The sequence below is a fragment of the Diaporthe amygdali genome (assembly GCF_026229845.1).
Source record: "Diaporthe amygdali strain CAA958 chromosome Unknown NODE_2_length_3802984_cov_64_841326, whole genome shotgun sequence".
Taxonomy (NCBI): domain Eukaryota; kingdom Fungi; phylum Ascomycota; class Sordariomycetes; order Diaporthales; family Diaporthaceae; genus Diaporthe; species Diaporthe amygdali.
The window spans coordinates 992395-1007664 of NW_026517022.1; the positions used below are offsets into that span (position 1 = coordinate 992395).

At 53.0% G+C, this 15270-nt stretch overlaps 5 protein-coding genes across 5 annotated transcripts; all 5 read left to right on the plus strand.

Annotated features, from left to right (window-relative positions):
• Positions 1-370: 370 nt before the first annotated feature.
• J7T55_011659 (glycolate oxidase) lies at positions 371-2560 on the plus strand (the record flags this gene model as incomplete). Its single annotated transcript, XM_053136466.1, has 6 exons — positions 371-751; positions 837-1239; positions 1349-1567; positions 1628-2026; positions 2105-2444; positions 2527-2560. 6 exons carry the CDS (start codon positions 371-373, stop codon positions 2558-2560), a joined length of 1776 nt encoding a protein of 591 aa, XP_052999465.1.
• Positions 2561-3710: 1150 nt separating this feature from the next.
• On the plus strand, positions 3711-8281 carry J7T55_011660 (RNA-dependent RNA polymerase RDP-1; the record flags this gene model as incomplete). The annotated part of the gene is made up of 2 exons (XM_053136467.1): positions 3711-6951; positions 7005-8281. The coding sequence occupies 2 exons, from the start codon at positions 3711-3713 to the stop codon at positions 8279-8281; spliced, it is 4518 nt and encodes a 1505-aa protein (XP_052999466.1).
• Positions 8282-8975: 694 nt separating this feature from the next.
• J7T55_011661 (lpha-mannosyltransferase) lies at positions 8976-11077 on the plus strand (the record flags this gene model as incomplete). Its single annotated transcript, XM_053136468.1, has 3 exons — positions 8976-10062; positions 10163-10498; positions 10560-11077. 3 exons carry the CDS (start codon positions 8976-8978, stop codon positions 11075-11077), a joined length of 1941 nt encoding a protein of 646 aa, XP_052999467.1.
• A 491-nt stretch (positions 11078-11568) lies between these two features.
• J7T55_011662 (uncharacterized protein) lies at positions 11569-12466 on the plus strand (the record flags this gene model as incomplete). The annotated part of the gene is made up of 2 exons (XM_053136469.1): positions 11569-12099; positions 12158-12466. The coding sequence occupies 2 exons, from the start codon at positions 11569-11571 to the stop codon at positions 12464-12466; spliced, it is 840 nt and encodes a 279-aa protein (XP_052999468.1).
• A 654-nt stretch (positions 12467-13120) lies between these two features.
• Positions 13121-14310, plus strand: J7T55_011663 (uncharacterized protein; the record flags this gene model as incomplete). The annotated part of the gene is made up of 3 exons (XM_053136470.1): positions 13121-13175; positions 13462-13506; positions 13565-14310. The coding sequence occupies 3 exons, from the start codon at positions 13121-13123 to the stop codon at positions 14308-14310; spliced, it is 846 nt and encodes a 281-aa protein (XP_052999469.1).
• Positions 14311-15270: the final 960 nt, after the last annotated feature.

Genomic DNA, 15270 nt, shown 5'->3' on the forward strand with positions numbered 1-15270 from the left:
GTCTCTCTTCGAGTGACTACACCACTTCACACTCCTACATAAAGTTTCTGGTGTCTAACACGACACATTGGCTGCTTGCTGCCCGATTGAGCTTACTTTCTTGTTCTTATTCCTCTACTTCACTCATCGTCTCCTCTCCCAGCTTTCTTCTTTACTTGTGGTCGCGGGCTCTGTCGTTGAACTTCGCCACCGGAAACAAAAACACCTCACTGGCCAGCACGAGGAGCGATTCAAGGGTTGCCTAGGATCTGCAGCAATTGCCGTGGCATCTCCCAGCCCTGAGCCCGATAGACTGCATAACAGCTGCTTGACTCCCAATCAGAAGCCAAGGTTGTGATACTCGGCAGCTGCATCCAACCCCGTCGCCTGCATGTCGGTCAAATTGGCCTGGAGGGCTCTGCCGCCAACCTGTGCCCTCGGGCGCGTTGGCGGCGCTGCTGCTGCTGCTGCGGCCTGCAGGACAGTCAATCTGCGGCCCTCGCCTGCATTGCCGATCACAGCAAAACCGAACCGGAGAAATGCCAGTACCAGCAGCGTTACAACAGCCACCAAGGCTCAGCCCAGCACGGGTGCCGGAGGGGACTCGGCCCCGGCGTGGACCGGGAATGGCGTTCTTGGAGTCGCGCTTCTCGCCGGTGTGTTGGGCTGGGGTCTTGCGACGATGACGACGAGCGGGACTGGAAAAGGGCCCACTTTGCTGGATAGCAAGCAGCAGATGCCGCGATATGCCAGCATGCGGGAAATGGAGATTGTAAGAATCCCCCTTGTTTGTGGTCAAAGCTGGAGGGGAGCCTTCACAGAAAAGCATCATGGCTGCAGGGCTGACACTGACACAGGCCATCCAAGAAATTCGCGACGCAATAGGCCCGGATGAGGACATTATATCCACGGACCCAGACGACCTCCATGCGCATGGATACTCGGAATGGTCCACCGTGAACACGGAAAGCCTACCGGTGGCTGTGGCGTACCCGCGATCCACGGCGGATGTGAGCGCTATCGCTCAGGTCTGCTACAAGTACCACGTCCCCATCATCCCTTACTCAGGCGGGTCATCGCTCGAGGGCAATTTCTCGGCACCCTTTGGCGGAATAAGCGTAGACTTTGCTTACATGGACAAGATCGTCCAGTTCAACCAGGAGGACATGGATATCGTTGTGCAACCCAGCATTGGGTGGCAGGATCTGAATGAGCAATTGAGCAAGATGGGCAGTGGGCTTTTCTTCCCGGTTGACCCTGGTAAGTTTGCCCTGATGCCATCAATTTTGTTGGCACAAATCTAGATTCACACTGAGCCAGCTGTGCCCAGTGTAAGATATGAGTTGCCAAGGCTGACCAAGTGACGCAGGCCCGAGTGCGAAAATAGGAGGCATGATTGGGACCAACTGTTCCGGCACCAATGCCGTTAAATATGGCACGATGAAGGACTGGGTCATCAACCTGACTGTCGTGCTCTCTGATGGTAGGGTCATCAAGACGCGCCGACGGCCGAGAAAGTCTTCGGCGGGGTATAATCTTAATAGTCTCTTTGTCGGATCCGAGGGCACACTAGGCCTGGTGACCGAAGGTAAAAATTTCCACCCACCTTGGAAGATCTATCATTCGTGTCTCTGACATACATTCGCAGCAACGCTCAAGCTCGCGGTCATCCCGGAGGACCTCTCGGTAGCAGTTGTGACGTTCCCATCGATCCGCGATGCGGCCGCGGCCGCCGCCGAGGTGATGCAGACGGGGATCCCCGTCGCGGCGATGGAGATCATGGACGAAGTGCAGATGCGCGTAGTCAACCTAGGCGGTGCGACGGCGCCGCGCGTGTGGGACGAAGTGCCGACGCTATTCTTCAAGTTCGCGGGAACGAAGGCGTCGGTGAAGGAGAACATTGGCAGCGTGCAGCGTATCGCGAAGCGCAACAGCGGTTCCAACTTTGAGTTTGCCAAGGACTCCAGAGAGCAGAAGCTGCTGTGGAGTGCCAGGAAGGAGAGCTTGTGGAGCATGCTTGCGCTCAGAAAGGGCGGGGAGGAGGTTTGTAAGTTAGCCCCTGCCACCCCCAATCTTTACGAATTCCTATGTGGGTGGCGATTTTGCTAATCTAGGGGCCTGATAGGGAGCACCGACGTGGCCGTCCCCTTCAGCAGGCTGGCTGATATCATCGAGATCAGCAAGAAGGAGATGGACGAATTGGGTCTGTTCGCGTCGATCCTGGGCCACATCGGCGACGGCAACTTCCACGAAAGTATTCTGTACAATCCCGTCAACGGCGAGCGGGAGAAGGTCGAGGAATGCGTCAAGAAGATGGTGAAGCGTGCGATCGACATGGAGGGTACGTGTACCGGTGAGCACTCAATCGGGTGGGGCAAGAAGGAGAGTCTCTTGCTGGAGGTCGGGCCCGAGACGTTGGATGTCATGCGCAAGATCAAAGGGTCTCTGGATCCGCGCTGGATTATGTGAGTGCGCCGTAACAACGGGGTTTTTTTTTTCCTTCCTTTTTTTTCACCTTTGAAGTCTAGCGGCTGACGAATTGCAAAGGAATCCTGGCAAGATCTTTGACCGCCAGTTGTGATGGCGTCCGATGGTTCTGGGAGTACTAGACAGCGGGCAGAGCATCGCATGGAGCGAACATGTTGGGCATCCTTTGGGTAGGTCATGTCAGGGTATCAGATGAAAGATGGCGTGAGTATATGGGAGCAGAATGGTAAGAGCGGCCGTGTCTACTGGTTGTTTTGCTTTGCATCGCATTGAGGTGGCTTTGGCATTACTGTACATGGAGCAACATGGGCCCAAGTCCCAAGGGAGCATTGTTCTCTATTTTTCGTGTCTCGATGGACGGACACATAAAAGTCAGTGCAGCTCGAAAAGCACATTCTTTACTCTGATACTAGTCTACTGATCAGACGGGATCAACTTGAGCTCATCGCATACAGGCCGTTATTCGGATACCTCAAAGCCCCTTCGCACCTAGTGCGTTGACCTATCTTCCTGCATGTGGTAGGCGGGCAGATGAAGAGATGAGAAGAACATCTCTGACAGACTTCAAGGCGTCCCTGCTTGCTTGTCTCCTTGACACGGTGGTGGGAAGTTTGTACAGTGCCTGGGTGCGTGGTGCCGATTGGAGAACAGCCAGCTATTGTTTGTTCGTGGCTCCCCCAGGGAACCTTCAACCAGCTTCCACAGCTCCTTCTCTCTTCGCCAACTCGCCTGAAAACCTCAACACGTCAACCCACCCATTGTTTCCCATTCTGCGTTTGACTACAACAATCCCAAGTTCTCAGTATTGTCTTGTTTGGGATCTTCGGGGTTGCTGTCTGCTTGCTTGGGAAAGATAAATTGCGGTGCCTTGCTTTGCCTCGACTCCTCTTTTGGTTCTACAGTTTCTCGTCTTGCGTGTCAACGACAACCAGCCAGACCACCAACCACCTGGTCAGCCGACCGCTCACGAGAAGCTCGTGTGGAAATCTGCAGCCCCTTACACATTGCACGTCTTCCTGGCATCTCTTCTCGCTCTTCTCTGTTCAATTATCAAGTCTAAACCGCAACTCTTAATCTCTTTCCCAACTTACTGTCACACTTTCATCATCGTTTCTCGTGGACTGAACTGTCCTCAACGACTACAAAACTCACTGTTTCGATACCTCATGGGTCTCAGTGCTGAACTAGCACACCAGGCACAAGAACTGCAGAGACCCAACTCACATACTCTTCACAAAGTCACCATGTCTTCTCACGACAGACATCCAACCTCACCTAGTAGAGGTCCTTCGACCGAGTATGGCAACTCGACTCTGACTCACAACACCCGGACTGCATCAGTTCCACACGTAAATGGAGATGATGGCAATGCCAGGAATTCTGCCCTGCATCGCTCTCCTACTACAGGCCATGGGGCTGACCTAATTCATCCCAAACCTCAACCATCCGGTACTCTAACTCCTTCGCGACCGCTGGGCACGACAAACATGTCCAATGGCAATGCAAAAGGCCAAAATTCCGGCTCTTTCGGCTCCCATCAAGGCCGCTCGGTTCAGCCCCATGTTCCAGCTCGAACAAGCGACCCTCGGGGTCTTCTACCTTCGCGGCAGAATAGATTTGTGCCATTGCGAGGACATCAGCGTCCGTCACAGCGCCCACAGCAGCGCGGCACACCAGCCCCATTGACGGGTGCGAACCTGAGCGCTGCCCAGAGCTTGACCATCGACATGTTTGGACTCCCAACAGACATCAAAATCAAAGAAATCTGGGAGTCGTTGACTGCTGATCACCTCAGCATCAACAGGATCGAGATATATGAGAATGACGACGGAAAAAGGAACGGAAAAGTGAGAGTCATGATTGAGCCGCCTCCGAGCAGATGGCCGACTTGGAGCGGGCCTGACGATTCCATTCCCATCAACAGAGCAGACTCCTCAAATCTGCGAGTATCCTTTGAGGCGAGACCATACTTCTCGAACAGTATCCGAACGCCGTGCAATAGGTACATCCCTCCCAAATTTTGCCGGAAGGAATTCCTGCCCACAAAGTTGATGTTTGGGATGATGGCCAGCGAATCCACGATGTTGAACCTGCCACAGTTCAGCTATGAGGACATTGTGATGTTGACCAAGTTCTCCAAGAGACAATTTGAGATTCAATTCAAGGTCAACGTCGGCCGTTACGGCCGTAAAGTCTTCAAGATGCAAATTGATTTCAGCCACCCTACAAAGATCGTCTGGGGCACCCGCAACAACGGCGCCTGGGCTTTGGCCATGCATTTACCGAATCCTCCTAAACTTTACGGCCTCTTGCCCGTCTCTCATGACGATGAGCAGTCACTGTGGCAGGAATGGGACTTGTGGGCCCGGCAGACCGATATTTCCAGCCAGATGCACAGGCTGAAACACCTTCCCGCCAGGCTTGAGAAGCAAGCCGGGCAATCTGTCGAGTTTGGCCGCTGGACAACCTATTATCTCGAGATGGACACTTCTCAAACCGAGTGGGAGAGTGTCAGAACGTATTTGGAAGATTACAATGTCAAGATCATACAGGTAGACCAGTTTGATCTCGTTAGTCCCGGTGCCTCCAACGTCTGGAAGCTGCTCGACTACTCAGCCGAGATGACACTGGAGCTTCTTAGCTCAACGAATACCTATCACCTCGACTTTCCAGTGCGGTATCAATTGGAGGTCTGTATTTCTCATGGACTCATCAACGAATACAGCGTCGATGCCCAGTTTCTCGAAAAACTCAACAGCTTCGACACGGATAGAGCCAAGATGATGCTCGAAGGTGTCGCTGAAGCTAACAGGCAGTTCTATGAACCCATGAGGATTTTCGACGAACCGAGAATACTTCACTACTGTCCCAATGCAAGAATTCCCCCCTACGCAACACTGGTCCGCAGGGCTGTTATTACTCCCACCACGATCTACTTCAAGACTCCTTGCGTCGAGTTGACCAATCGCATACTTCGGAAATACTCTGACCTCACTGACCGATTCCTCCGAGTCCAATTTACCGACGAGATGGCCTTTGGCAAGATATTTTCATCACAGGATTCCAACAAAGATGACAACCTGTACACCCGTGTTCACAGGGTTATGCGAAATGGCGTTATCATCGGAGACCGTCATTACCAATTCTTGGCGTTCAGCAACTCCCAGTTCAGGGAGAACGGCGCATTCCTCTTTTGTGAAACGGATCATGTCACTTGTGCATCCATCCGCAACTGGATGGGAGATTTCCGGCATATCCATTCCGTTGGAAAATTTGCCGCGAGAATGGGCCAGTGTTTCACGACAACACGACAGGTCAATGGTATCAGCATACCAAAACTTCGCCAGATAAACGATATACAGCGGCGAACTGGTGACAACATTTGGAACTTCACGGATGGAGTTGGCAAGATATCCAACTTTTTTGCAAAGATGATTGCAAGCGAGCGTGATTTGCCAGAGACGCCTTCGTGCTTCCAAATGAGAATGGGTGGTTGCAAGGGCGTTGTGGTCGTATGGCCTGATGTCCCAGCGAGCGAGGTCCATATCCGACCTTCTCAAGAGAAATTCAAGGCCATATACAACGGTCTAGAGATCATCAAGACCTCTGTGTTCTCCCATGCGACTCTGAATAAGCAGGTGATACCTGTACTGGTCGCTTTAGGCGTGGATCAGGCTGTCTTCGTCAGTATGCTCGATGATGAGCTCAAGGAGTACGAAGAAGCCATGGCGGACTCCATGAAGGCCGGCGAGCTCCTTCGATCTCAAGTCGATGAAAATCAAACAACATTAACAATGGCGGAGATGGTCGACACGTTCATGGATTCTGAAGAGCCATTTCTCTGGACCTTACTTCGCTTGTGGAAGTGCTGGGTACTCAAGAGGTTAAAGCATAAATTCGCCATCAGTGTCAAGAATAGTGCGATGATTTTCGGCGTCGTCGACGAGATTGGTGTGCTAAGGGGTCACTCGCAAGCAATTGAGGGCAAGGGTTACAACCGTATTGAGTCTCTCCCTCAAATCTTCGTCCAGGTGCCTATCGAGGGCACTGATGGTAAACATACTACCAATTACGAAGTTATTACCGGGCTTTGCGTCGTTGGCCGCAACCCATCGTTACATCCCGGCGATGTGCGGGTTGTTGAGGCAGTGGACGTGCCTGAGTTGCGACATCTGAAGAACGTGGTCGTCTTCCCAAAGACTGGAGACAGAGATATCCCAAGCATGTGTTCAGGAGGCGATATGGACGGAGATGACTACTTTGTCTACTGGGACCAGCGACTCATCCCAAAGGAATGGGACCATCCACCACTGGATCACGATGCGGAATCCTCGACTCCTGGGCTGGACAAGCCACAAGACGTGAAAATCGCGGATGTCACTAGGTTTTTTGCCCAGTATATGAAGAACGATTCTCTCGGCCGTATCGCCACAGCACACTTTGCCCAAGCAGACCAATTGCCAGGGGGTGTCAAGCATCCAAAGTGTAAGCAAGCCACTCTGATTATTTTCGGCATAACAATCTAACATTTCGCTCAGGCATCGAACTCGCCAAGCTTCATTCCAAGGCTGTTGACTATATCAAGTCTGGCAAACCTGCGGTCATGCAAAGACGCCTTCAGCCTAGGAAGTGGCCGCATTGGATGGAAAGGGACAAGTCCAGCTATCGCTCTACCTCTGCGCTAGGTCAAATCTACGACCGGATCAAAATCGAAGAATTTCATGCCGCTTACGAGAAGTCTTTCGACACTCGCATCCTGTCGCGTTACCAGCTGGAAGAAGAGATCCTGACAAAGGCCAGCGAGATCAAAGCCGCGTATGACATCGCCATGCGCCGGCTGATGGGCCAGCATGAGGCACCTGTTACCGAGTTCGAGATTTGGTCAACATTCATTCTCTCCAAACCTCGTGTAGGTAGCGATTACAAACTCCAAGAGAATGTTGGCCGAGAGGTCGACGCATTGAAGGCCCGTTTCCGAGCGATGTGCATGGAGGCAGTGGCTGGAAAAGAGCAGACGCAGACTTTTGCGTTCGCCAATTCCATGATCAACCTGGAGAAGCTTGACCGATTCGTGGCGGCGATGTATATCGTCACTCACAACGAGGTGAGGGCCGCAGTGAGAGAGCGGTCGACGCCAAAGCCTGACGCGGACGGTAAATTGGAGGAGATCCAAATGCCACTGATTAGCTTCCCATGGCTATTCCATCGAGAGCTAGCTCGGGTGGCATTGGGTCGAGGGGGCGAAGTTCGTGCACTGCGGAAGTCTACCTGGATGAACCGGGACGACAGCCAACATGGCCAGCAGACAGATGACGAAGAGCTGGTGGCTGACAGGACAGAAATCGAGATGCCGGACAATGCCTTGCTGCCCCGTGGTATTGGTCTGGAAGGAGACACACAACAACTCCTTCAGGATGTCCGACCAGAGAAGGGGGGCAACGCAACTGAAAGAGGTGCTGTTTCAGAAGATGGGGAGACCGGCGAAGACTATGTTCGCACATCGAGCGGCCAGGTCGTTCATCGCGGCCAGATGTTGACCGTTTTCACTAACGCTGGCGAGGAAGTTCAGGGCCAGCACAGCGCCAATCCCGCCATTTCAACGGGCGACCGTCCAGGCGCGCAGGCCGCCTTCGATAGCTCCAACGGTTCCCTGGTCGAGGACGACAGTCCTGGCAGTTCCTATCCTGCCTCGCCTATGTCGGAGCATGGCTCGCACGACGAGGCTGAGGAAGTCGAATTTGAGGAGGTTGATGGCGCGCATTATGGCGAGGACGAAGATGCCCTTGAAGCACTAGCGAGGAAGATTGGGATGTGAGGAAGAGAGTTTTTCCTTATTTTGCACAAGCTTGGAGCTCGCGATCATTTAAAGCCAAGACACACATGAAGGTTACGATGCTTAAGGTAGCTAGCTAGCTAACAGCACTTAAGCGCGGACCAGGGTCTTCCGCTGTTCCCCAAAGCTTGCTCAGTACCAAGAAATGTGGCGTCCCCAGACTAACTTGATATTCTTCCAGAACAGTCAACAGCCTAATATTTCTACCTTCCTTTCTTTGACTTGAGGTCTAAGGCGAATGACTACTCTATATGGCGGGTGACTACCTCCCCATCACATGCAGCTGCAGGTGCCCCCATACGAGCCTCTCCCGGAACGCCGTCCCGAGACCATCACTTTTTGGCACGGACGACACGATGGCTAACATCGCGCCGTCTCCTAGCTGACACCCGACATATCCCTTGACGGGCTCGACGTGCTCGACTAAACTGGACTGGATCGCACTGGAATCTTTTGAAATACCAGCGCGTCTTTGCCCATCCCTTTCTTCAATAGGCGTTGATCCCCCTCCCCCCCACGTCCCAGCACGATGGATTTGCAAGCCGTGCCGTCCTCCCTTCCGCACAGCCGCCGATTTTCAAAAGGTTGCTCACTTCCAGCTCTTAATGTTGCCCTTTTAGTATTCTGACATCGTCATCGGGCGTGTGATTCCACCTCCTGCAAGAAGTCCCTGAACATGGGCGCGTTATTCTCACCTCCGGATTCGCCCCTGAAGGAAGGCCGGATCTTGCTGCCCTTGAGTGGGAACTCGAGGTCGGCCCTCAAGACACGGCGGATACTTTTGATGATATGGTTATTCTTAATTATAGCCTTCATTTACGAGTATTACCCATATTCTCAGGACCAAGAATTAATACTGCCGCCACAAAATGTCGCTCCAAGTGTTCAGGAGAACGCAGCACCGGAAGGGGTGGTCCCAACTGAGGAAAGCTTGACAGACGATGTCGATGGACCTCATCCTGACATACCATTCGACCCACCAGGGCAGACTCCTTTGACGGGACAGGACCACCAGGGGCACAGAAATGGCCTGAAGCGTCCGGGTGGTGGATCAGCGAGAAAGACTCATGAGGTTGTTCCCACGAAAGACTTCGATGAGGCCTTCAGGCGGATCATCAACCTTCTGCCAGGCGAATTGGAGATTCGCGGTCTTCTACAGCCTCTAGATTCAATGACTGGCGAGGCACGCCTCCGGGAACTCGGGGTCCGCACGCGCAATTACAAGAAGTACCTCGAAGCCTGGGAGGACCTGCACCTGGTGCCCGACTCAGAGGGCGGCACTTACATCCGCGACGATGTGCTTCAGTACATCCATGACCAGCACCGCATCTCCAACAACGAGGAGGACGGCTACAACGACCTGGCCGAGACCGTCCATGCGTACGAGTCGTACCGCCAGCTGCTGGTGCGGCTCAGCGAGCTGCTCTTCCCGTTCACGGCGCCGTACTTCCCCGACCACATGACGCTCCGCTCGCACATCCAGAAGGGCGGCCGCGGCATCGCCCTCACAGCTGGCAACGACCAGGTCGCCTACCTTCTCACGCAGATTCCCATCCTGCGAAGGCTCGGCTGCGACCTGCCCATCGAAGTCATGTACGCCAGCGACGCCGATCTGAACCGCGACTCTAGGCAGGATCTCGAGGACCTCGAGGGCGTGGTGACGCGGGATATTGGGGCCATGGTGCGCGATCAGGGCTGGACCCTTGCGGGCTGGGCTATCAAGCCTTTTGCTATCCTGCTGTCTAGCTTCCGGGAGGTCATCTGTGAGTATAAGATTATATTCGATTCCGTACCCTATTCCGTCCTGAGAAATCGCTAGCTTGGGCTCCGAGGCCCATCAGCTAACACGTACTCCAAAAACAGTCATCGATTCAGACAGCTTCTTCTTCCGGAACCCCGAAGTGATGTTCGACGACCCTGGGTATGTCAAGACGGGAGCTCTGTTCTTCCGGGATCGTCTGATCATGCCAGAGCTTAGGAGGCGCTGGTTGCAGTCAATCCTCCCGCAGCCCGTATCGAGGAATGTCAAGCAGAGCAGGCTGTGGTCGGGTGATAGCGGCCACCAACAAGAGAGCGGTGTGTTGGTCGTCGATACGTACCGACACTTCATGGCAATGCTTCTAGTCACGAGGATGAATGGGCCGGACCGGGATGGGAATCGGGATGATCACAAAGTCGGCGTCTATGACATGGTATATGGTGAGCTCATCCAGCGTCTGACATTCTTGATCTCACCAGCTCGGCTCTGACTTATTCCCAGGCGACAAAGAGACATTCTGGCTGGGTTTCGAACTGGTCGGCGACACCGACTATGTCTTCCATCAAGGCGACACGGGAACTCTGGGCGTAATGAAGCCAAGCGAAGAAGAGGACAAGCCTGATCTCTCCCAGTGGGCGGCCCCCGAGAACATGACGGATCCGGAGGCTGAAAACGAGCTCGACCCCTCAGCCGCCGTCCCCTCAGCCGTCCCGCAGCCCAGCCGGAAGATGTGCGCGCCGCAGCTCCTGCACCTCGACCTGGACGGCAAGCCCTTCTGGTTCAACGGCGGGCTGGTGATGAACAAGTTCCTCGACCGGCGGCAGTGGAAGTTCGGCACGTTCGAGAGCTACCTCATCGAGCCGCACGATATCAGGGAGCCCGGCGCGTGGATCCTCGGCGACGGCAACATGTGCTGCTTGACTACGGACCACCACCTGTATGGCATCCTGACGCCGGCGGAGAAGGATCTCCTCGAGGAGATGATCACGGTGGCGCGGAAGAATGGCATTGCGCGCTGAGCTGTTCGTATCACAGATAACCGTGAGATCTTGTGTGTAAAGACGCATGGTGTGTACCGCTCAGCCGAAGACTAAAGTTTTAATGAATTAAACTTGTTTAGAACATGTTATTCTCGCACAAAATTCACGTTTGCAAAATCGGCCTCAAGTCTCAACAAGGTGAGGTAGATCTCCAATCCTGCTGCATCCAATGGCGGCGGCACAAGCCCGTTTCCTGGCCATCAGGCATGCGGTGCCACCCACACCCATGCAGTAAACGCCACGCTCGTCACACGCAGCAGCGCACAAGTGATCTCGCGGGATCTGACCCTCAGAGCCTTTCTGGCGGATATAAAATGTTGTCGTCTGTGCCCAGCGATGTGAGTCTGCCGCACCCTCTCGAAAGCCTCGTTGACAGCACCAGGAAGCACCGAGCACCAAGCCTTGGACCAATATTGGGATCTCAGAGCCAAGTATCGGACCAGACCTCACAAACGCTCACAAACGCGAAAATGCTGCCCAACACCCCGAGGCAGCGAAGCTTTGCCCAAGCGTTGACCCCACCACATGATCCAGAGACCAAGCCTCCCAATACCCCAAGGCTGCAAAGGAGTTTTGTCCAATGGATGACCCCACCAAACGATCCGGAGACCAAGCCTCATTTGTCTCCTAGTTTTCCATCAAGAATACGCAGAGACTCAGAACAATACGAGCCAAAGGGTCAGATAGGCAAAGAAGCCCTCGATGCGATGCCGTCGTCAAAGTCTGGCCTCTCCGAGTTGTTGCAAATTGAGGACTGTGGCCGCGACACCCACAGCGTGATCTCTAGCAACGAAGGCTACTCAGTTCGATTGGTTCATCAGGACTCAACAGCTGTCCATAACCCCAGCATCAATCCTTACTCAGATGGATGGAACTATCGCGCCTCACCAGCTCCACAAGCTTTCGATATGCTTGTGGACAACACTATTCCTATTCCTCCATCACCTCTCGGGCTATATCTGGGGAACTCCCTTTATATTCCTCCATCGCCTCTCCGTACGGTAAACACCGCGTCTGTTCCCCTACATGAGCCAAGACCGCTTGAGGCAGCCGTTATAGCCGTTCATCCTAAGACGAAGCCTGAGTGTTGGGAGCATGGCTGCAACGGCCGCGAATTCCAAACCTTCGCCGGCCTCCTCCAACATGAACATGATCAGGGACTCAAATGTACCAGATCCGACTGTGGGGTTTGTTTCAGCAGAAAGGAGATTCTCGATAAAGATTTGCTTAGTCAAGAACCCTGTCAAACCCGCGTCGCGGCTGTTGCTGGAAGTGAAAGCCAAATGCCATTGCGAGAGGACACGGGGCAAATCGAAATGGATTACCAAAGGCCGTTTAGCACTCTATCAATTCCTTCAGTTCCAATGAAACCACCAAGAGCGTACTTTTCTAATACTAGGCCGGTTCTGGGAGATAGATTATCGACACGGTTTATAGAAGGTCATAGCGTCCTATCAAGTATCCATTTAGACGGTCCTGCTTCATCTCCAGCCACCAATACCAACTTGTCACCGACTGCTTCAAGTGAATCAACTTTGGAGCAAATCTCGAAAGGGAAGACAGGCCTCACGTCAGATGACGACAACACTGGTCCAACGCCGGAGTTCATACCACGCGATATGTTAGACATGTCCGAGAGAGGAAGCTTCGAAAGTCTCTCAGTCTCAGAAAGCCTTATATCACTGGCTTCTCTTGTCGAATCGCGCCGAGATATTTTTATCGACAGAACAATCTCGTGGATTGTCTCGTGGATAGATTCAAAGCTTGCTGTGCTCGCCTTTCAGACACACGGTACTAGCGAGGGGGAAGGGTCTCGGGGTCCGCCCTGGTCGCAGGTCAAGACTTGCGGGACAAGCAAAAGGCCTCCTCTAGAAAAGAGAAAGGGATGCCACAAAGGTTCGGGTGATGAAGATACTGACGGCGAAGACTGTATGCCGCCTCCATCACAGAAGTCTGGGACTGAAGACAAAGAGGAGATTGTCGAATTTGCATGCCCATTCTTGAAGCACAATCCACGGAGATATGGACAAATACGGAGTTGCTCATATTCTGGCTGGACAGCGATATACCGTCTCAAGTCGGTGTTCTACTCGCACACTCGAATGCCTTGGGAGCCATGGCTAATGCAATTGGCAGGGAGCATTTGTACCGACGCCATCAAAAACCACCGTTTCAATGCATCCGATGCTGCATGACTTTTAGATTTTCCGAGCAGCTTGTACAACATAGTCAAGCAGAAACAGCATGCGATGTCGTGCGAGACGAGTCTCGCCGAGAAGGGATCAGTCAAGACCAACTCACGAAACTAAAGTCAAGGAAGAGAAATCGAGAGGCGAGTACTGAACACGACAAATGGATACAAGTGTACAAAATCCTGTTTCCCAACGACTACCATATTCCATCGCCCTGTAAGCATGTTGTCATTTTACGAGACCCTGACGATGCGCTGAACATTTGTCTCTGTAGATTTCCAGCGTGGTGGGCCGGTGGAGGGCCAAGAGTCATGTAACTTGACGGACTTGAGAGAGCATTTCGGCAGGGAATTGCCACGACTTATACGACCCCAGCTCGAAGAGTCTGTGGATGCCACCATTCGTGAGGCTCTTGGAAACGGAGTGCTAGAAGGATTAGTGCACGATATTGTCACGCAATTGTTTAGCACGTTTACCCAAAAGACACCAGAAATGTCAGTGCCTGGAATCGGCAATACTGAAAGGGGTGTAGCACCCCTTACGGCAGAGATATTTCCGCAGCTTACACTGACGGGAAATGATGCGATTGCATCCCATAATGTACAGGCCTTCGGCACCGAACAGAACACCTCAACAAATTGGGCCATGTCATGCGAGCCAGGGATTGAACAGCCAGAGAGTAGTCGACGAGCAAGCCAGCACCACGAAAACAATGTACAAAAGTGGCGAATTGAAAACGGATTTTCAACTGAGATAGATCCGGGGCCCTCCAGACATCTCTCAGAGGATTTCTCTTGCTTCTCGTCCACTACAACAAATAACATGACTGAAGTTGCCAGCTTGAGTGACTTGATCGATTTCGAAGACTTCGATGACGAAATTGCTGCATGGCTCGGACAGCCTGACGAAGCAAGTAGTCGTGCGGACTCGGGATATTTCAGCTTACAGTCCGGCGGAAGCATGGAAAATGTGAGTCGGAAAGGAAAAGAGAAGGAAGTTGCGAAGGGGCCACACCAGTGAATGTGATTCACATTCGCGACGAGGCGTGAATTCAACAGGGTCCGGTTCAGTGTTCCAGTCCTTGTCTGTTCATGCCTGAACTACAGTCCGCAGAGAAACTGAGAGTATACGCAGGTACTGAAGGGGGTGTCGGAAAGAGACTGTGGGGCTTGTATCTAGGTAGATATGTCTGACAAACGAAATACTACGGGTTAGTATCACAAGATGTACAGAAGGTCGCCCTGTATATATTATCCCACACTGTTTAGGTAACTCATCCCACTGTAGATCGTCCTACAGTAGGCTATCGCACAGAAGCGTATCCCGCAGTAGGTTGTCCCGGAGAAGGTTATCTTGTGGTAGGTTATTCCGCAGGAGTTTGTCCTGTAGCAGTTCGTCACGTAAGATTGGTACACCAGCCAAAGGACAACCCGACGTTGAGGATAGGTGAAAGCTATGTCATCGTCGACGACATACGACAGTCAACAACACGGCCTTTGTAAATCTCCTTCTGTGCGCTATGTGTGACATAACTTCCGTCCACACTGATCGCCGTGTTCGGAGACAAACAACCAGTTCGGGCCGGGTACAGAACTGTGGATATGTATTTACAACCCCACGGAGGAAAATAATATGATGAGCGGGCCGGGCCTGGAACGATATACCTGCTCCTGCTGGCTGGAGCCTTGATCTAAGCTAAGGCGACTATGCATATGCAGCCTGACAGCAGGCTGAGGGTCTCGCTTGGTTTTTCCCCATCTGGGGGGCCTGTCGTGAGGGAATAATAATTACCTCGCGGACCGAGCCAGGCCGACCGCCGCGTGTGCAAGCACCAAAACGTAGGTCAGCAGATATCCCCAGTGTCGAAATGGAAAACTCGGGTTCGGACTCGCGCGCAGCGAGTGCCGAGAATTGCGACAATTCGAGTGCCGAGAAATGGGACAATTCGATTCGATGATCGTAAGTTGCGGATCTGGGGAC